The following is a 23,699-nucleotide window of genomic DNA, read 5'->3' as shown; positions in this document are numbered from 1 at the left end:
AAGGAAATAAGGATACAGATATAGATATAGTGGGATGTCCCTGGTGACTTTTTCAAGAGAAGTTTCAGGAGAACACTGAAGTTAGGATACAGTGCTTTCAGGAATGAATAAGAAGTGAAAATGCAGAGAAAGTCAGTGTTTACTGTTATTTCAATGAGAAGATGATGTATGAAAGGTGAACACAATTATGTTTATTTGACTATAAGCATACAATTAATAACAGGATGGAAAAATTTTAATAAAGTTTGTTTTATGGTGACACTGATGTAGCAAGAATTGTGGGAGGAGTTGGGAGGGTGACAAAGTAAAGGTACAAAGGTAATGTTATGGGATCCAGTGTAACTAGTGGTAGAACTAGTCTTGGACAGGGGAAAGGCTCTTTTCCCAATGAATTGAGAAGACTTATGTAAGTAGATAAATGGTTCATTGGGTGGGTGGATGGTGAGGAAAAACTGGTCAGGTTCTCTACAGAGGGCAGGGGCAGATCGCATGGATTTAAAGAGAACAGTGAAGGTTGAAAAAGGTACTGATGAAACTGGAAAAGCTGTAATGTCTCAGTAGTATAACTAGGGCCTCTTCTTTTAAAAATTAATCTCAGTCTATGTATGTGTAAATATGGGATAATGATTGTCATGTAAAGGAAATCTGATTATAGCTTTACATAAAACAGTACTTCTTGGCTTCCGTGTGGGAGGATGACACTTCTAGCTCTCTCCTGAGGAAGACATGTTCTTTGCATTCTTCTAATAAAAGTGTGATGTCCTTTTAATCCCCAACACATTTGTGCAATGATTATAAGGATTTAGAATGAAAGCTCTAGTCTTAGAAAAAGTTTGTCTTCAACATTACACTAACTGACCTAATCTAAGAGTCAAATTCCAAAAATCCTAGCATAATGGCACCAACCACTACAACGTTTACATGTGACAGCATTCTATTTTAAACTATGATCTATACCAGCTTCTTAAATTGTAAGCTACACCTTTCATGTCAGATTTTCCAAAGGCTTGCATAACGAGCATCTGAAAAAAATCTCATAAATACTCCCTAGTGGGAAAACTGTACATGCTACTACCTGCTTATATATGCAGTAACTTGAATTATACATGAAATTTTCACATGAAAGCCCAGAATCAGCACTGTGTTAATTCAAGAAGTATATTAAATTTTTGGATGTATTTAGTAGCAGATCCTAAGAAAAATCTGTTCTTTAAACAGGATTTTCTTTTAAAAAATGTTAATTGGAATCTACTGTTTAAAGGAATCTACTCAGGAAAAATAATTGTAATAAACATTAATCTTATAATACATTAAAAATGCAGACAAAAACTTTTTCTGTCCTGGGATACTTTCATATTTAGATCTTTTAAAGAATCTGAAAGACTGCAAAACTGTCCTATCCTATAAAACTTAAGAGTTACATTGAAAATAAAATTTATGATAAATGTCAGTTGCAGAAGTTATCACCTTTTCATTTGAATGCTTGACTTCTATTGGATAATTCTCTTCCAAGAGACCTTCTTGGGAAAAAGAGGTGACAGCCAACTCATTGCCTAATTGATTTAGGAACAGCGCCCAGGGAGACAGTCCAATTAAGTTTACAAGCTGGCAATTAGCAGGAAGCCCTCTAAATCCCTACACTGAGAGCCTGTTTACTTTAGTAAGAAGGCAAATGTGCTAGAGATAGGAAGAGAAAGCTGTGCTTTTTGTAAAGCTGTTGTGAGCAGGCCCACAGGGAGGGCTGAAGACAAGCTAGGTGTATGTGGGCAGGCAGCCTGCTATTTGACAGGTAACTGGGTAATTTAGAGAATATGAGTGAGTGTCTGAATGTGTGAACGTGTGTGCTTGTACATGCCTGTGTACATGCATGTCTTTTAACAGACATGTAAAACATCTAACATCCACTTTAATAAATGTTGTGTATGGAGACATACAACTGTTGAACATGCAGCTGGGCAAAGTAGATCTGGACTATTTTGGAATAAATGAGATTCCAAGCATTTTTTTTCTTGCACAATAAGAACATTATGAATAGATTTTGTTGCATATTTATTATGTGGAAAGAACATAGCCCTCTAATTATATCTTTCAGGTTAATTATTTTCATTAGACTTATTTCATGTGTTGAATTTTAGAGGCCAGAAGATGCATTAAAATCTTAACTTTGTGCCACAGTGTCAAATCCTCTAAGAGGTTTTAAAATGTATTTACTTTCTGTGTGTTCAAGTAGCCATGATGTGCATTAATTAAAATCTGTTTTTTAAAAGCCTAAGTAAGGTTCTTTAAAGAATGTTAGACTATGCAAAACTATCTAAATAATATCATGTATTTCAGGGCAAAACTGGTAATGCAAAACTATAAAAGGCAAACAAATCATAATACTAAAATTTTATTTTAAAGTCTCCTCATTGAAAAGGGCATATTGTCATCTGCTACGTAACAACAATGGACCACATAGTCATGATGGTCCCTATGTAACGGCCTAGATGTGTAAGAGGCTGTACCACTTAGGATTGTGTAAGTACACTCTGTAATGTTCACACAATGATGAATTCACTCAACAATGTATTTCTTAAATCATATCCTGTCATTAAGTGACACATGACAGTACTGTTAAGTCCCTTTACATATTTTCATCCACAAGGGAAACAAGATAAATAAGACATGTATCATTAGCAATTTCTGACTAAATATTTGCTTATTTCTTCTGTTAAAACATTTGCTTTACACAATTCCAATCTGGGAAGCAACCTATCCATTAAGCTAAAATAATTTTAATCCAAAAAAAATTATGTTACTAACAACCAAGAATTTTTTTTAAAGGACATACCAAGTACCTTTTTAAATATTCACATACCTATTAAATAATTTGTTTTAGTATAAGTTTATTTTGGAGAGTATCAAATGTGAAAGTTTAGGCTTTTTATTCATAACAATGGATAATTAGTGTAATTTCCAAATCCTTCAATATCTAATTCTTCCATATATAAAGTTCCTTGACATTTAGAAAATCATCATAAATTCTTCTTGAGGAAACTATATGAAATGTTTGACAGGCAAGAATATTTATGGGATAACAAATAGAAAAATCAACATTCCAAGAATAGTTACATTGCTTTAACTATATATAATGTCACCATCATAAACACTTCAAATTACTTACCAACTTCCTTGACTTACCAAGTTTAAATAAAAGAACACCCAAAGGTCCTCTGTCAAACCTGAGGAAGAGGTGGTCATAGATTTCCCCACTTTCAGGCTTCTGAGCAACACCCTGAGGAGCTATCCACTGCATTTGGACAAGACTGCTGGAGACATCAAATAATTTATTGAATTGCAGAGTCTCCCTGGGTGAGCAGTCTTCAGCCAAGAGCTGGCTGTTAATAGGGGATAGAGCCATATCGAAAATTTGCAGCTCCCCTTGATTGCTGCCAACTAGCAGAATGGCACCACTTGGGTGGCAGCTTATTAATGAAGGCAACAGTTCAGTCTGGGCTAAAAGAGTCACTCTACGGTGAGTTTCATAAAGAATAATTGAAGAATCTTCGCAGCCCAGAATCAATTTGTCTTCAGTAACATTCCTGCAGCAGCTAATGGCCTTCGATCTTAGTGGTATTCTGGTGACTGATATACACTGGATTTTGTTCCGAACACATTCGTAGATGCAGCTATCAGCCATGGGCTCTTTGTCTACACTGACGGAGTGCTCCACTGTGAACACCTGATAAGGTTGTTTGGTGCCAAAGCAAACATCCAATGGATCCCATTCTGTGCGTACAGAACTCAGAACCTGTAAAAAAATGTATTAAGTATGTTCAGAGAGACCATGACTTTCTTCAGCTGTCATACATAGACTTGCATATTAATCAGGCATCTTATTGAACACCATCAGCAACATGTATGTGTAGCCATATCTATACCTATATATTCTATATCTAGATATATCACAAAGAATACATATGTAGCACAGCTGTAGAAATAAAAATACAAGATTTTAACAGTTTGTTTTGGAACATCTGTAAATAATCTATAGAAAAAATATCCCATTGAATATATAAGACTAATAAGGTAGGTTTTTAGTAAAATAATATGGTTAGCAGAATATAAAAAAATTACATATTAATTTTTCTGGGGTGAATAAAAGACTTTAAACCATTTAATCTCTTTTTTATCCACTCCTCACAGTTCTGAAATTACCAGAAATGTAATTCCAATTTGTAGACAAAGGAAAAAACTTTAGAACTCTGTTAACAGTCTTATAGAAATAAAATTTTAATCAGAAAGGATATAAGGGATTGTTAACTACAAATGAAAATAGAAACAATAATCTAATACATATAAAAATGTAATGATTTTAAAATAAAAAAATTAATACCTATTAAAGACAGATATTCATCAATAAAAATGGACAGAGGTAAAATATGGCAATGAGGTACAAGGGAAGAAAACTCAGCCATTCAATTTTTCTAGGAAAATCCCAGTGTGATGGACCAAGATTATGAGATTGAAGTATTGTACCTGCATTCTCAGCAGTTTTTAAAAAGTACTTAAAGTGTACACTACTGGTTGAAGAAGTATATGGGAAAAAATGTGTTAACAAATGTTGCAAGCTGGAAGACATTTTGTTAGCTGATAATTTGCAAACAAGTTTAAAACACCCAAAACAATTATGTAATTATTTCAAAATATGAAAAAGTCATCTTTTCAAAATCCAATCTTGCATATACTAAGGCACCATTCATATTATTAATTTTATAATTATGCTGTCAGTTTTTCTTCCTCAAATGAACTTACTTTGAAGTACTAGTCAGGAGATGATCAAGTTGAGATGTAATACTAAGATAAAGAATGAAAAATATGGTGTGTAGTAAAGTGCGAAATGTTAAGTGACAACGCCCTGAAAAAAAGTACAAAGGAAAGGGAAAAATCCAAAAAGAAGAAAAAAGAGGATTTTGCCTGGCAATATTCATGTACCCTAGCAAGATGAATTTCAGCTCAAGTCTACTCCCACCTTCACTAGGCATGGTCATCTTTCTCTATCCACTTTGTGATCCAGAATTCCCTTATTTCCTTCTCTCACTAGGATTCTTTTTTTGTTTAATTTTCCTTCTGGTTTTAACCTTATTTATTTACTAAAACATTAAATTATAGTATATTCTATTTATTTTTAATGCAAATTTACATATATTTACATCATTGTTCATTTTTGCGCAACATGTGATTTCTCCTCTCAGGTGTAGTCTCCACAGAATTCCCACCACCAACGGGTACTTGAAAAAATGCTCAACATAACTTATAATCAGGGAAATGCAAATCAAACCCACAATGAGATACTACCTCACACCAGTGAGAACGGCACATATTGAAAAACTGGCAACAACAAATGTTGGCGAGGAGATAGAGAAAAACGAACTCTCCTACACTGCTGGTGGAAATTTTATGGGGACCATACCTGAGAGGAGAAATCACTAGGTTTCTTAGTCTTAATCCAATCTTTAGGTACTCTCCAGACTTGGAAAATTCTGAGATCTAAAAATAGTTTAAAAATTCTTAAAATATATGCCAGAGGTTTCAAGAATTGGTCATCAGAATTCAAGTGGGAATGCCTGTGATAAAGAACAGGGTAAAAGTTCTAGCAAAGATACAGTGAATAGGGATGAGATGGGAAGAATAATATAGATAATTAAGAGATTATAAAAAAGACTTTTATAACATGTAGTGATGACCTGCTGGAAGTCTGAAAATATAAAATAAAAGATCTCTGCTTTAATTCTGGAGTAATAGGAAGGTGATGCAGGAAGAAAAGCACGGAAACACATGCAGTGTTAGTTAAGACAAAGGCTCTTCAAGCCTCGAAGTGGCAAATAAAGGAAGAGTGTAATACCAAAGAGAGATGGACGAGGTGGCCACTGTTTTCCTATTTTAAGAAAACTGTGTGGTAAAGACAGAAATGGCAAGAATTAAAAAAATCCAAGCTAAGAAAGGGAAGGAAAGATAAAAGGGAATCCTAAAGGTCTTAGACTTATCCAATTCAAGCAAGTTGGGAGTATTAGTCCTGATAGGAAATGTGTAAGTTTAAATCAGTCAGCTTTAAGGGTAAAGTAAGTCGGAAAAATGCACAGAGAGGTTTCATCTTTATTCTTAAAAATCCAAATTTGAAAAAACAATTGATCCAAACATCATCAAAGGAAAAACAGTATAAAGGAGGAAAGGTATAAGCAGGCAATGTAACTGATGCCTCCTCTGAAAGATATTTTCAAATTGAGAAAATAGAAAGCTGGAAAGCAATTAGGAAATAGGCTCAAGATTCTAGTTTCAGGTTTAAGTAGAGAGGCACTTTTGAAATGATTACACAACATAAAAATCAGGGAAAAAAATATTTGGAGTGGCCTTTTCTGGAACTAAAAGCATTCACTAATAGTAAAAGCATTTACTAGTAGTAATCTACCCAGATTACTTAAAAAAGTCCTTGCAGCAACCAAAATTCTTATAAATCCACACCCCATCTCATTTTGCAGAAATTTTTAGGAATGGGGGATAAAAAGTATACTTCATTTTTACAGTGAAACATTGAAGACACTCATAAAAGCAAAGAGAACAATATAGTAAGTGCAAAAACCAGCTTTATAAAGTTTATTTAAAGAAATGAAACTGATTCAGTTCAAACCTGCTAGATCTCATTCTTCCCTACTTTCCCAGAGGCAATGCTGTCATAAATTTGGTATTCATTCCTATGCATATTATTACTGTACTAAGCTAGAAGACCCCAAACAATACATAGCATTGTTTTTAATGTTTTAAAATGATGTTTTAAAATTTGCTATACTGCATCATACCATAATTCATTTTGGCTCAATTTTATTCTTTTGGCATTTAATTAAAGCTTCATTTGAATCTCTGCATACCATTTGACCCTCTAAATATGACACAAAATATGCTTTCAATCTCCAGTTAGTAGATATTTATTTTGAATTTTTTTTCTTATTACAAACAATGTTTCTTTACTGTATGTATCTCCTGTACACATAGACCAGTTTTTCCTAATGTAGGAGACTCACACCTTCAATTACATTAGCTGTTTCTAAGTTGCTTCCTTAGTGACTAATATACTTTCTAATAAGCATGTATGAGAGTTCCCTATTGTTCCACATCTTATCCGTCTTATTTGTAAATAGCTTTCAATGAAATCTGACATTTGTATACAGGATAAATATAAATGGTCTTCCATATTTCTCAGCTTTCACAACCATAGATTTAACCAAGCACAAACTAAAACATGCATACTATGGACGCAGTTGTACTCAACATGTACAGACTTTCTTTGTGGTCATTATTTCCTGAAGTATACATTATAACAATTAACTACATAACATTTACATCATATAAGGCATTAAGTCATCTGGAGATGATTTAAGGTATACAGAGAAAGTGCATAGGTTACATGCAAATAGTATACCACTTTAGAAAAGGGATTTGAATGAACATCAACATTTTCTGGTATCTATTTGGGTAAGGTTTGAGGGTTCTTGGAATCAATTCCCCATGGATACTAGAGACAACTTTATAAATGTTTTATTAGCTTAGAAAAAATGAATATATCTACTTGGAAGTATAAACATTCTTCATCCATATTTTTTGGTATGAGAAGGTCACCAACTTGTATGTGTCTACTAATAAAACCCTTCAATTCACAGACTTACTTGTAACAACAGTCAATACAACCTATATAAAAAAGTTATTTCATGAAAAAAGCCAAATAGATCAGTGGAACAGAAAAGAGCCCAGAAATAGACCCACGGATAAGCTCAGTTGACATAAATATAGTGAACGCTTCTTTGACAAAGGAGCAATGGTAGTTCAATGGAGAAAGGATAGTCTTTTAAACAAGTAGCACTGGAATAACTGGATATACATGTGCAAAAACATGACTCTAACCACAGGGCTTCACCTTTCACAAAAAGTTTGTTCAAACTAAAAGTGTCTGTTACAACCATGAATACAACATCCCTGATTCTAACAAAGTGGCAATGGTGGCACCATGTTTTGAACCTCTCTAAATCCCTATATGAAAGACACAGTTCGACTAAAAAGAAAAACCAAAAGCCCATGGGCAACCAGACATGGATTAAAAAGTGAAAGAGGAGTGGATGTAATGAGTACATTTTCCAAATATGCAAATAAAGCACTATGGTGGTAGTACCTGATGGGCATACCCCAAAATTGCCTCAGTTAAAAATCAATTAATTTTTTAAAAAAATTACTGCTTAAAAATGAAAGGGGGAGATGTGAAAAAGATACTGGCAAAATGTTTTGGAATGTTCTTTTAATTTATATTAGTTACTGATAGTATGACTATTCTAAGACTGGTATATGTGTACTGTAGGATAAAACAAGTAACAAATTATGGGATATTATAGTTCATCCCCTGTTCCTCCCTGCAAACTAGGATTTTTGGTGTGGAATAGAGGAGATACAGATTTAACCCAGAAGAGGTTAAATTAAAATCACAAAATTCTGTATTTGAGTAAGAAGTATAACTACGAACTCACCATGAATACATGTATGTATAAAATCTCTATCTCTTTCTATTACAGAAATGTAGAAACAATAACCAACCCAATAATGACAATAAAATGTACCTCACTCCCAATTTGGACCTAAAAATACAATTTTTCATTAAAATAAAAGAGAGTTTATTGATAAAATGGCTATTACCAAGGCTGTGGCAAGAAATGCATAAGAAAGGAAAAAATTATACCAAGTATCAGGGAGCTAGCCAAGGAAACTGAGGTTATGGCAAATAGAGGGGCTACATTGAAGAGCCTCCTACTGGCCAAAGATAAAACAATTTGAGCTTCCAAAAGAATAATTACAATTTATAAAGTCCCTCAACTCAAATGTCCGTAAGTCCATATATTAATTATATTATATAAAAAGAAAATACTGGAATCTGGCAAGCTGGCAGCAGAGTGAAGGCACTGGGATTGCTTCTTCCACATAAAACCGAGAGTAACAAAAGTAAGAAAACAACCACTGAAAGATAAATGGATGACTATTTGCATACATCAGGAGCAAATGGTGGAAAGGGGTAGGAAAAACTATAATTAAGCAATGTTTAGAATGATACCAGCACAGTACAACCTATGAGAAAGAGAAGCAGTTGCTATATGAAGTTCCTCTGCTAACTCAAGGGCATAGCTCAACATCAGGAACCTTTAAAAATGGGCATTACACTGGAGAAGGGGGTGCAGAAAGTCAGCAGGCAAGACAGAGGGTGCACCACTGCAGAACTACAGAAGTAAAGGTATAAAGTGATGATTCCTGGCTTAAGCCTGGGGCTTAAGTTCTGAAGTCTGAACTGGTGGTGAGAGTCTGGTTGGATCACCTATGTGTCCTCGCACAGAAAAGGCATCCATTGGCTGTGTTATGCCAAATACCTGCCTTCCCCAAATTAGGGACAAAAACTAAGACAAGATTGAATATTCTCACTAATGAAAATTTTGAAATACCTGGATCATCACAACAGGAACACATGCCCCATAGTAAGACCCAATACTCAGAAAACAAAGAGATCAATTCCCAGTTTGTTGTCCAGTCTTAATTGTAGCCATCACCTAGCACCACAGTTTAGAGGGTGAGGCTGGCAAGAAACAAGTATGAGATGGTTTGGTTTAAGGGTTGGTTCAAGGGAGATGGGGGAATCACTGTGGATTCTTACTATGCAACTTGGGTACCCACAGCACTGTAGAAAGCTCGAATCCTTAATCCTAACTGGAGGCAACCCTTTGGTGCCCTACTGCCCCAGTTCCTTTCTACATTTCACCCTTTACATCAGAACCAGTGCCCAGGTCATTTGAACAGTTATCAATTTATAAAAATCAATTTATAAAAAACCTGGGTCCAATACCAAGGATTATATCCAGCCTTTTATAGGCGGGGCATAAAACCAATTTATTAAGATTTAAAAAAAAGAGAAAACTGGGCCTCCCCGGTGGCGCAGCGATTGAGCGCTGGGTTGCAAAGCTGCCTGCAGCCTCTGCAGCGCCGGTTCGATCCCCGGCCACTGGGTGAGGGTCCCACATGGCGCACAGACCTCTCCTGCTGCCCGCTGCTCCCCTAGACAGTGTGCTTCAGTCCTTCTGCCTGCTCTGCTCCCTGCTCTGGCTCTGGTGAGTTCTCTTACCCTCCCGCGCTTCTGACTACCCAGTGCTTATATAAATAAATATATAAATCTTAAAAAAAAAAAAAACTACTTAAAAAAAAACTTCCTATTACACACAATAAAACTAAAAATGAAAAGAAAGAACATATCACAAATACTAATACAAAAAAAAAAATAACTGGAGAGAAGTCTCAATCCAGTAGAACTGTGACATATGATTTAGGAGGGGTTCAAGGTAACAATGATAACCATGCTTGCCAAATTAAGAAAAAAACATCAAAACCAGTAAAATAATACAGATCAAGAAAGTTGAGGCTGTTATAACTACTGTAGAACTAATGGACATAAAAACTACTATACCTGAATTAAAAAATATGACAGAGAGCCCCACAAGTGACAAATGCCAGTAATGGAGAGAACTAGCAAGCCTGAAAGCACAGTGATAGAGAGCAAAAAAATAGAATAACAAAGAGAAAAGAGAATTTAAAAAAGTGAAAACAGTGTAAGAACTCTTTGGAAAAACCTCAAGAGAAATAATATCTTTATATCATATGGGTTCCAGAACAAGAAGAGAAAGAGAAAGGAGTATAAAATGTATATTAAGAAATAATTGCTGAGAACCATCTCAGTCAGTTGCCCTGATCCAAGAAGTCCAAGACTTCCAAACAAAACAATACTAGACCAACACACAAAGACTAGCCACATTAAGCTATTGAAATATAATCAAACCAATAACAAGGACAGATTTTTAAAAGCATCAAGATAAAGAAGAGTAACTTGTAAGGGAATACCTATTAAACAGCCCGTGAACTTTTCAATGGAAACCTTACAAGTAAGAAGGGAAAGACAGGAGACATTAAAACTACTCAGAGAAAAAGATTTCCGCCTAAAATATTTATCCTACAAGACTATCATTCAAGGCAGAAGGGAAGGTAAACAGCTTCAATGAATAGCAAAAATTAAAGAAGATATCAACACCATCCTAGACATGGAAAAAGTATTAAAAGTATTTTTATGAAGCAATAACAAATCTTGAGGTAACAGACACTTAAATTATACAATGTGGGGAAATAGGAGAATAAAAATGTGGCCTATCAGACCAGGTTTGAGATCAAATAATACAATGGGCCACAAAAAAAGTCTATCATACACTAGTCTCAGCAGAACATTCAAACAAAAATCAATAGAAGTTAATATGTAAAGATAATGGAAATGGAATCTAAAAACATAAAAGGAAGATAAAAAATAAAAGGACAAAATCATATTAAAATAATTAAAAAATAATAACACAATGACAATGAGCATTTATGTCTCAATAATCACCTTAAATTGAAATGGGTTGAATTTAACAATTAAAGGTATTAGGTGGTAGAGTGGGTGAGAGTATTTCAAAACAAAGGCCAACTTTCTGCTGTTTACAGGAAACTAATATTACCAACAAAGACAAACAGACTAACAGTTACAGACTAGAAGGCAATACTACAAGCAATAGCAATCATAAAATGTCAGGAATAGCAATACTTATATGAGATAAAATGGATTTCCAATTTGAAAAGGTAGCAATAGATAGATATGGATACTACATTATGATTAAGGGTCTAATAAAACATGAAGAAATAACACTAATAAATACATATGCGCCAAGTGATTGAGCACCAAGATATACACAGCAATTATTAATAGTTAACAGAAATAAAGCATAATATTGTCAGGACACAAAAACACTAGAGGATTTATAATATAACCACTTAACAACTATGGGCAGATCAACAAGACATGTTGATAAATAAACAATAAATAAATGTGAATAAATAAACAATAGCTATAAATAAGGAGCCAGACCAAATAGTCTTAATATACATCTACAGAGCACCCCACTCAAAAACTGCTCATATACATTTTAAGTGCACATAAAAAAATGTCAAGAATACACCATCTGTCAGGATACAAGTAAACTGTCAATAACACTACGAAGACTGAAATCATATCAAGTACTCTTTCTGACCACAATGCCTTAAAACTAGAAATCAACTATAGAAAAACCTCAAATACATGGTGATTAAACAACATCCTGCTTAATAGCTACTGGATAAAGAGGAAATTAAATCAGAAATAAAAAAATACTGTAAGACTAGTGAAAATGAGGATGCAAGGTACAAGAATTTGTGGCATGCAGCAAAAGCAGTCATAAGAGGGAAGATAATTACAATCCAGGCCTACTTTAAGAAACAAGAAATCTCAAATAAATAACTTAATATTAGCCAGCCTTGAAACAACCTGAAAAAGAAAACAAAACCTTAAGTAGAAGGGGGGAAATAATAAAAATAAGAATGACAATAAAAATTTAAAAAGAGCACTCGTAAAACAATTAAACTAACTTGACTCTTCAGGAAGATAAACAAAACTGACAAATAAAACCGATAAAGATGAGAGAAACATTAATAAACAATTAAAAATGAAAGTGGAAAAATTACTGCAGATACACAAAGGATCATAAGCGATTTCTATGAATAATTACAGACTGATAAATTCGTTGACCTTGAAGAAGTGGACAAATTTCTGGAATAAAGTTCACCAAGACTAAACCAAGAAGAAACAGAAAAGTTGAATAAACTGATCATAATCATGAAAATTGAAACATTAATCAAAAATCTTCCCCAAAACAAAAGACCAAAGGGCTTTACGAACAAATTCTATTAAATCTTCAAAGAAAAGCTTATACCCACCCTGCTGAAGTTATTTCTAAGAACCCAAGAAGAGGACATGCTCCCTAATACATTTAATGAACATTAAACGTGCAGCATTAAATGTACAACATTACCCTAATACTGAATCCAAAGATAGCACAAGAAAACCTCAGCCATATCCACGATGAATATTTATGTGAAAATTTTCAACAAAATACTAGCAAATCAAATTCAACAATACATTATAAGCATTAAACATCATGATCAAGTAGGATTTATCCCAGGGATGCAAGGATAGTTTAATATACTTAAATCATCAAGGTAATACATATCATCAACAAAAGAAAAGATAAAATCATGTGATAGTAACGAAATACAGAGAAAAGATTCAGCACCATCTATGATATAAACTCTAAACAAGATGGAAACTGAAGGAACCTACCTTGATATAATAAAGGTCATATATTGCAAACACATATCTAGTATAAGCCTGAATCATGAAAAATCAAAAGCCTTCCCTTTAAAATCAGGAATAAGAAAAAGAGACCCACATCACTTCTGATTAATTTAGTTTTGGAGGGTTCAGCTAGAGCACTCAGACAACAAAAGGAAATAAAGGACTCCATGTTGGGGGAAAAAAGAAGTGAAATTGTTGTTTGTAGCTGGTATTACACTGTATATAGAAACCCCTAAAGACGCCACCAAAAACCTATTAGAAACTAAATGAATACAGAAGAGTGGCAGGTTACAAATCAACGTAAAAAAATCTGTTGCATTTTGTATATACAAACAATGAATAAGAAGAAATAATTCTGGGCCTCCCTGGTGGCGCAGTGGTTGAATGCTGGGTTGCGAAGCTGCCAGAAGTCTCTGCAGCGCCAGTTCGATCCCCGGCTGCTCCCCGGCCATCTGAGGAGGATCCCACATGGCGCGCAGACCTCTCCTGCCACCCGCTGCTCCCCTCAGCAGTGTACTTCGGTCCTTCTGCCTGCTGTGCTCTCTGCTCTGGCTCTAGTGAATTCTCTCACCCTCCCGTGCTTCTGACTGTACCCAGTGCTTGTACGTATGTATGTATCAATCAATCAATCAATCAATAAATCCTTAAAAAAAAAGAAGAAGAAATAATTCTATTCACAGTCACATGAAAAAGAACCAGATATCTAGGAGCTAGCCTAACAAAGGAGGTGAAGGGTTCATACAATGAAAACTATAAGACATTATTAAATGACAGAGAACATGACATAAAGAGAAGGAAAAACATTTCATGCTCCTGAATAGGGAGAATCAATATAGTCAAAATGTCTGGTCTGCCAAAAGTGATAAATTTAGAATAATCTCTATTGATATATCAACAACATTCTTCAAAGTAACTGAACAAAAAAATACTAAAATTTATCCAGAACCAAGGCTCTGAATAGCTAAAGCAATCCTGAGTAAAAAAGGTAAGAAACAGAGGCATTATGTCACCTGATGTTATATTATAAAGCAATATGGTATTGGGATAAAGAAAAACAAATGGAACAGAATGAAAAATTCAGAAACAAATCCAAATATATATTAGCAATTATTGATAAAAGAGTAACAACCATACAATGGGGAAAGGAGAGCCTCTTTAACAAATGGTACTAGCAAAGCTGGAAGGACATATGTAAGTTGAATCACTCTAACTCCATGCACAAAAATAAATTCCAACTGGATTAAAGATTTAGATATAAGAATACAATGATAAAATATACAGAAGAAAACATTGGGTATACATTTCAAAACACAAAGATGAGACTCAACCAGTAGGACAAAAAACCTTATTCCCTTTTTTCTCAGGATTGCTTTTGCAACGCAAAGCCTTTGATGGTTCCATATAAATTTTAATATTTTTTTGGTTCAGTTTCTTTGAAGAAAATTGTTGATATTTCAACAGGGATTATGCTAAATTTATCACTTTTGGTAGACCAGACATTTTGACTATATTGATTCTCCCTATTCAGGAGCATGAAATGTTTCTCCTTCTCTTTATGTCATGTTCCCTGTCATTTAATAATGTCTTATAGTTTTCATTGTATGAATTCTTCTCTTCCTTTGTTAGGTTAACTCCTAGATATTTGATTCTTTTTCATTTGATTGTGAGTGGAATATTTCTTCTTATTCATTGTTTGTATATAACTTTTAACTCAAGTTAAAAAGCTTTTACACAGCAAAGAAAACATTAGTGGATTAAAAAGACATCCTACTGAATGGGAGAAAATACTCACATAAATACACAACTGACTTGGGGTTAATCTCCAACATATACAAACAATGTATTTAATTTAACAACAACAAAAAAAAAACAACCCAGTTAGTAAAGAGACAGATCAGAACAGACAAATAGATGAATGGAAGTGCCCCTTTATAAAAGTACAGGCAATCTTTTACAATTGTTCAATTTGATTTTTCTATTTTACAATGATGCAAAAACAACATGCATTCGGTAGAAACCACACTTCAATTGTAAATTTTTTAAAAGATTTATTTATCTACGCATACAAGAACAGGGGTACAGGCCAGAGGTGCGAGGGGTGAAAGGATTCACTAGAGACAGAGCGGGGAACAGAACAGGCAGATTGACTGAAATACACTGCTGAGGGGAGCAGCGGGTGAGTCAGGAGAGGTCTGCTGCGCCATGTGGGTTGCTCCCTGCCTGGGGATGGAACTCATGCTGCAGTGGCTGCGGTAAGCTTCATATATTGCGTCTTAACCCCTTGTGCCACCAGGGAAGCCCCTCAATTGTAAATTTTGATCTTACATATTGCTGGGCTAGCACTATGTGGTCTGATAATTCTCCTGATGCTGGCAGCAGCAAGAGGTAGTAAGCAGCAGCTCCCAGTCAGTCCCATGATAATGAAGGTAAATAACTGAAGTGCTACAGACTATTTTTCACTTTCAGTAGTGTACTCAACAAATAATATGAGATATTCAACACTTTATAATAAAATGGCTTTGTGCTGATTTTCTAAACTTTAGGTTATCTAAGTGTTCTGAGCACATTTAAGGTAATTAGTCTAAGTTATTTGATAGGCTAGGAGCATTAAATGCATTTTGACTTATGATACTTTAAACTCACAAGGGGTTTATTGGGACTTAGAACCATTTGCCAAGGAAGAGTTGTATGTCAATTAATAAATGAAAAAAAATATTAGAGTGCCACTATTTTGATACCCTAATGAATGAGTGAATCTAGGTATTGAGCATCAATTGCTACCATCCAAAAAGAGAGATAACAAAGAAAGAGGAAACCTAATTATTTGCCTTTTGATAAAAGAATACACCATTTGACATAGTCTTGCCCAAACTGACTACTAACTTGCAGAATTTCAAAAGACAAGCACACTGAACCACAACAAGCTTATGCAAACTACAAAGTCCAGAATGTGGGACACTACATTTTCAACAAATAAAGTTTAAGGTAAAGACAGGGATGCAGGGGGGATTTAGAGGTAAAAAGAGATTAAAGAAACACACTTAAGTGTTTTATATGGATATTAAACTACAATTGTGAATGCATGTTTAGGTGTTAAAAACTATATGGGTATACAAGAAAGTGATTGAAAGTAATGATTGTGGCCACTTTTGGGGACCAGGAAGGGTTTGAGATCATGACAAAGAATGTGACAGTATTTCTGGATGTCAATAAGGCTCTATTTCTTCACCTGAGTATGGTTCAGTTGGTTACATTTTTTCTTTTGAAGATTCTATTTATTTTTGTATAGAATTGGGGGTAGGCCCGAGGTACGGGGGATGAGAGGATTCACCAGAGACAGAGTGAGGAGCAGAACAGGAGGAGTGACTGAAATACACTGCTGAGGGGACCAGTGGGTGAGACAAAAAAGGTCTGCTGTGCCAAATGTGGGTTAGCTCCCTGGTGGGGGATCAAACTCTGGCCTTAGCAGTTACAGCATGACAGGGCTGACACTTAACCCTTATATCACCAGGGAGGCCCAGTTACATTTTCACTTTTGCACCAGTTGCTTCTCTTGTACATTACTGCAAGAATAGTTTTGAATTATTATGGGAAAATTTATCTTGGTGAGGTTATATTTTTCTAACCATGACATCAGGTTTTAAGGTTTTGTAGATCAGCTTATGTGTTTTTTGATTAATTTGTTAAACAAATTCAGGTGACATTTTCTGAGTAAGAAATTACCACCATACTCAGGAAACATTACCAATCCATACAGGTGAAAAGTTAAAAAACTTGCTCACAAATATAAAGATAAAGGAAGAGTAAGTTATATTGTTATAACAATTTTGACAAAGTGATAAATCAAATAGTTCTAGGATAATAGTTAACTTTCCAAAAGGAGACAGATGATGTGAGATTTAAATAAAAACAACTACCATTATTACATATGATAATCCACACAAATACCATTAAAACTATTTAAAAGTTATCTATTGATAATTTTTTTCTTTTTCTCTATATTATCTATTGCACATTTTTCAAAAGAAATTATTTTCTTAAACTACATAACTTTCTGTTCTGTGCTTCTAATTAAGATATATACTGTTGTTTAGAGCTCTGTGGTGTGAAATTGGACCAGCAGTTATCTAATATCCATAAAATAAATTAAAAAAAATGTTCCTCCTCTGAAAGACCGATAATTCCGTCACAGAGAGCCTATGTCTATGTTTCCTTTGTTTTCTTTTTTAAAAAGCAGCTTGGTAAGCCAATTTTCTACTTAGAATCTACTGTTAAAACTCTCATTTGGTTCAGTATGTGGGCTTTATCCTTTCCATGGTCTGTTATGCAAAAAGGATGGCTTTAATTTTTTTTTTTTTTAAGTTTGCTGTATGTAATGCAGTGGTTCTTAACTTGGATGCACATGAGAATCACCTAGGGAACCTGTAAAAGAATACCGATGCCTCCTGCCCCTCTAGAAATTCTGATGTAACTTGTCTGGGTGGGCCCCTTTGTAAATGCTCTGCAGGTGATTGTAATGTGTTGCCAAGGCTAGGAGCCACTACTCAGGGATCTTGCCACTGTCCAAATAAAAGCTTATTATCTGACTGAACTTGGGTGGGAAAAGCTTTTTAAGAATCCTATAGTTTAATAGATGCAAAAATTAAATTTCTTCTCCACGGGGCTGCAACTTTTTTAGTTAGACTGTTAAGGCTTAGGAGTATACTATATATCCACCATTCTGATGAATAATTTAAAAAGTCTATTGGTCACTAGTGAAAAAAATTTAAAGAGATATGCCTGAATATTACTTTTATAGTTACTTCAGTTCATGGTCTTAAAAAAACGCTATAATTTACAGTTGAAGATGTCTGCAAATACACATGAAAGAAACAATTCCCAAGACATTTCTTTCAAGATATTCACCTTTTGCATACTGATGTTCACATGAGGTCCTGAAAAGGAAGACTTTACAAATTTTATGGTTTAATTTTGATAGAATGAATATAAAATAGCCAAATTCAAGACTAAAGCTTCTTGCAAAAAAAAGTACTATATATACTATATTAAAAAAGTAGTATATATACTAATATAGTAAGATTTTAAAAGGGGTACACTAGCTATGCAATCCATGGTAAATGATTAAAAATCATGTGTAAATATCATATACAAATTTATGAAAATCTATTAAAATACTTAGACAAAATGGCTAATTTTCCAGAAATACAAATTATAGAAAAATGACTCAAGGAAAACAACCCTTGAAAAAAATCTGTCTTCCATAAAAAACACCACACTGAAGCAGTTTGATAAGTGAGTTTTACCAAGCCTTAAAGTATCAGATATTTTTGGTACTGTTTCAGAAGGGATAAAACATAAAAGCTAAACCAATACACTCCATAGAGCTAAGTATAATTTTGATATGAAACTTAGAAATAATAGTAAAATAGTTTAAGATGTCCTATTTGAGTACTTAGTGAAGCCTTTTTACTTATTTATATTCAGTCCTTACTATCTCTCTAAGTAGAATCAATCATACCCATTGGCTCCCATTCTAGCTTACACATATTCTATACGCAGCATCATTTAACATTTTAGTATCCTTACTTTATTTTTTTATATGTTTCTCATTGGTAGATGCTTAGATTCTTATGAACATGGATATTTTCTTATTCATTTCCCCTGGAATGAAATGCAAGGCTTACTTCATGGCCATACTCGATAACTTGAATGATGTGGAAAAAGAGAGGAAGAGGCTTTCTGGTAGAAACACCAGTAATGTGCACAGAAAGGAGTCAGGAAAAAATGAAGCATTAAGTAAATCAATAGGCTGGAACACAGGTTTATAAAAGGAAGTGAGACTGGAAAGGTACTGCAGGGCCAATCAGCGTGGACTTCTCTGTGCTGAGACTGGGTTTAGTTTCAGCATCCACTGAAGGCATTTGACAGGCAATGGCTAAACTGAATCTGTGCTTCAGAATATAGATAAGCATGGTTTAGAGCTGTCAGGAACCTGGTGGTGACCTATCTGGCTTAATCCATCATTTTAAAAGATAGAAAACTATAGCCAAGAGGGTAGATGATCTACCCAAGGCCACAGACAACAGAATTAACTAAAAGCAAGCAGCATCTCAGAGGAAATAAACATGATTGAGCTCAATGTTAGCATATGATCCAACCACAGGCAAATCTAAGTTTGTCCAACTCGAAAGTTCAAGATCTATTATAGATGAGACCAGCAGATGAAGTGTGTAAGCCCATATGTATATCCTTTTAGAAAAGTCCCAGTTTCATGATGCACTCATTTCAAATAAAGGTAATTCATAATTAAAGGCTGATTTGTTTTTACTTTTACTAGAAGACAGGAAATTTAACAGAATTCTATGGCTTTATTATATTGTCACTTTAATGAAGTCTTACTTAATTAGCTTAGGGCCAATATTAATAGAATGGTGGGCAAGAACGGAAAGTGAATAGGAATAGAGACTTCCTTAGGCTCACAAAATCCATACCTAAAGTATTATAAGTGGTTTTAAGTAATGCAACAAATTGGAAAATTTCCAGAATAAGGGACCTAACTATCTAACCAACCAACCAACGGCATACCAGTCTTAAAAGACAGCCTGGAAGTTTTAAAATCAGGAGAGGTAGGTAGGGCTAGAGAAAACTTGGACTTGCAGACTGTATCTCAGAATACTAATCATGAAAAATACTCTTTAAAGCCAAAAATATTACAGTTAGAGAAAATAAAGGAACACACTATTTCTTTCCAGGTAAAAACTTTTAAAAAGCAGAGGGAGAAAGGTTTTCTTTTTTTAAAGTTATAAATAACAGATTTTAATACTCAAAGAAATGATACAAACTGAAAATACACATAAGTTCACAATAATGAATGATGATAGAAACATTGTCAGGAAAAGATAAGGTAAGATTTTTCCTGGTCTCCTAGACAGACCCTATGGCGCTCCTGTCTGCAGTAGATGCTCAACTAAGAAGACTATTGCTCGACAGCCCTCCTTACAAATTCTCACCCCAGTCACAGTACAGCACCACAGGGTCTTGCACAAATTATAATATCTAACTGATATTTGTTAACTGACTGACTGAAGTTGAAGGTGATTGATAGCACAGCTTTGACAGGCATGAAATTCTGAGCAAACAGTATGACTATCAGTAATGATATTAATAAGAGTCACAATACTGATCACTGATCTCTAAATTCATGTTAACTCATTTATCTTTAACTCTACTTTTCAAATAACAAACCCACAATTCACAACACAAAGAGGTTAGTCACAAGGGCCAAGAGCCTAGGTAGTGGCAGACACAGGATTTTAATCCTGAAGCCTCTTCTCCTAATCAGTGTGCTATTTAGGCCAGCCACAAATTGTTTGTGTATTCTCTAGATATGATTAATTCAAAGAATCTCATTTCATACATAATTTCCTTTTCTGAATATTTGAGGAAAATAAAGTGCAGGTTTTAAATTTTCAATTTTATTTCAGAATAGAAAAACTAATAATCCTATTTTATTTTCTCATCAATAAAATGTATGTACTTGCTTTAGATTTACCTCCAGTATTCCTTGAGCATAACCCAGGAGCAGCAGATTGGCTCTGTTCTTCTCAGAAGAAATGGGGGCCCACGGCCAAGCATCATCACTGACCAGTGGCCACCAGCAAACAATCATGTCCTGAGCACAATTGATAGCTAGACGACGCTTTGTATTTCTGTTTACTGGACCAGGTATTTCATAATAGGAAATCTAATGGTTAAAAAAAAAGAAACATAAAAGAATTATTTTTTAAAGATGAAACCTCCAAGTATTACAAAAATTAAAGCATCTGTAAATGTAGATGAGTGCAAGTAAATATCCATGCTAAACATGTGCTTAAGGAGGTGTCAGAATTTACCAAATTCTTTTGACACATACAAAAAAGACATATGTTCAATATTCTCCCCATTTTTAGCAGAGGAAAGGAAAGGAGAAATGTGAGTTAGGGAGGCATTGGCTGTAGCAATCCCAATCAATACCAAAATGTACAGTCATGGTTGCCTGACAGCATCGACCTACACATAGGATTTAAGACCAGCCATATTAAATGACAAGTTCAATTCTGCTGACCAAGAGTGTCTGACTACTGTTTAAGACATAACATATTAACAATGACTGACAACAAAAGGAAAAACAACTTGAGGCAAATATCACTTTAAAGACTATATGAGACATATACACATATTCTGCATAAAGGGATAAGCCACAGCATCATGCGTAAAAGTTTATGCAGCTTTTGAGAATTATGCTTCTCTTTCTACGGAAGGATTTGTAGAATTTATTATTCAAACTATGTTATTTTGGAACATGGTTATTTGAAAACATAAGCACGGCACCATCTGGGTGACACATGCCAAGGAAATATAGATTGCACCGTATTTCTGCTTAAGGAATTAATGGAAGGTTGATAGCTTGGAAGGAAAAAAAAAAACTATCTTGCCATTGCTGGTCAGCAATAATCGAACCACTTTCTGGGGATTAAGCGCATGGCTAAGCCTACTGGACCAGACACTAGCAAAGGGCAGGGGGTCTTCTTATCAGAGAAATGCTTCTGGAGCCAGTCTCACTACATGACAGATTGCTTTCATATTCCTGTCTGCAAGGCAACAAAGGATGGCAGTAATGCGATAATGCCAGAGTGCAATGGGTGTTAAGAACCCGTTGCATTTATGTATTGTATTTAGTAAATAATCAGGCTCATCCAAATTGTGATCTCACCACTCAACCAAGGCCATTAAAATCAAGGTTAATGCTTTAATAATCCTCTGCTATTTTTTTTTAATATGGTCAAAAGGAACCCTTTTCTATTTGCATGGCCATAATATTATTGACCTCTTCATCCTCTGAATGCACATGAAAAGGAACTGAAATCAAAGTAATTACCAGTGTTGTTCTCTCATGGTAAACATTTAACTCCTTGCACTGTCCCTTCACTGTCAAATAAATTGAATTGAATTTTTAAAATGTAGACAGGAAAACTTGTTAAAGGTCAGTAGTTTCAGGATATTTACCCTGTAATTTTCTTTGCCAAAATTATTTCAATCTAACAGAATTAAATTATGGTACAGCTGTAAAGAAAAGCAGAATTATAATACTCTACACCATTTCCTTGTTTTAAAATACAAGTAGGCAATGACAGACAACACAGATGTACTTGATATTTTGAAGTGTAAATTTGTGTATTTAAAATCTCTCAATATCATTATTTAACTAGCTATCTTCTTTGAGATATATCAGGATGGAATTACTAAGTCTTTAAAAATATACATTATTTTCATGTCCTATTTGCCATATTACTTATGAACTTCTAGATGAAGAAACAAGAGACTGGTGATGTTAGTCCCTACACAATGCAAATCATTTATGTTGTAAAATTTCATGTTTGCCATGAGTTTTAATGGCATTGATATTTTATCGTAATGGTGAAAGGGCAAGTAAAATGAGTAAATTTCTAATATCCTTCCAATGGACAAATGACAGTGTTCACTAAGTATTAAATATCAATATTTTAAATATTGAACCAAAAAACAAAACTCTTGGACTTTCTAAAAGGAAGCAGGATACTTCTCTAGTGTATAGAAATGACATTGAGAAATCATATTCCTACTTTCCACAATCCAAAGACAGGAAGAGTAAGAATTCTAATAAAGTAATTCTCTTACTTAAGGTATAAAGACCCATGTATTAAGTCCGTTTTCCACATTTTTTCATAAGAAAAGATGAGTTTCTCTCTGCTCTCATTAACAGGCAGCTACTATTCTTCAGTTGAGGAGATTTTACCAAGCTATTCATCACACTTGACAGGGAGAAACAAGTTATACAAAATTTTATAGAGAACATTAAAAACACTTTAAATAGTTTGAGTTAATGCATACTGGTATAAAAACAACATTTCAAGTAAATCTACAGTTAGTCATTCTAGAAAATAAAACTGCATTAAGAATGTTAACACTGTTTTTTGACTAACCAAAATATAATAGATAACAATGATTTCCAGTTGAAGATCATTATTATCAAACTATTACAGACATTCCACAAAGTTGGCAAACAAAGTCAAATTGTAGTTTATTATCATATGAATTTTTAAATATACTTTATCCCTTGTTAACATCTTCCTTATAAGAATAGATATTCTCACTAAATAAACTTAAGTCCTCCCCATACTACTACCATGTCAGTCACAGCAAAAAAACAGGGCCTCCCTGGTGGTGCAAGGGGTTAAGTCTCAGATCTATGAAGCTATTGGCAGCCACTGCAGCATGAGTTTGATCCCTGGCCAGGGAGCTGACCCACATGGCAAGGCAGAATTCTCCTGTCTTACCTGCTGCTCCCCTCAACAGGGTATTTCAGTTGATCTGC

General features: G+C 34.4%; 1 protein-coding gene across 1 annotated transcript in view; it reads right to left on the bottom strand.

Annotated features, from left to right (window-relative positions):
- The window catches only part of WDPCP (WD repeat containing planar cell polarity effector), a gene marked incomplete at both ends in the record, with an annotated part of 230,571 nt that overhangs the window by 158,946 nt on the left and 47,926 nt on the right, over window positions 1-23,699 (bottom strand). Inside the window, 2 exons of the mRNA XM_084234852.1 lie at window positions 3,181-3,790; window positions 20,859-21,050. Coding sequence (XP_084090978.1) covers window positions 3,181-3,790; window positions 20,859-21,050 — 802 coding nt within the window. The remainder of the gene's footprint in view (window positions 1-3,180; window positions 3,791-20,858; window positions 21,051-23,699) is intronic.

Source organism: Talpa europaea (genome assembly GCF_964194135.1).
Source record: "Talpa europaea genome assembly, chromosome: 6".
NCBI classification, from domain to species: Eukaryota; Metazoa; Chordata; class Mammalia; order Eulipotyphla; family Talpidae; genus Talpa; species Talpa europaea.
This window is presented reverse-complemented; position numbering and strand designations above follow the sequence as displayed.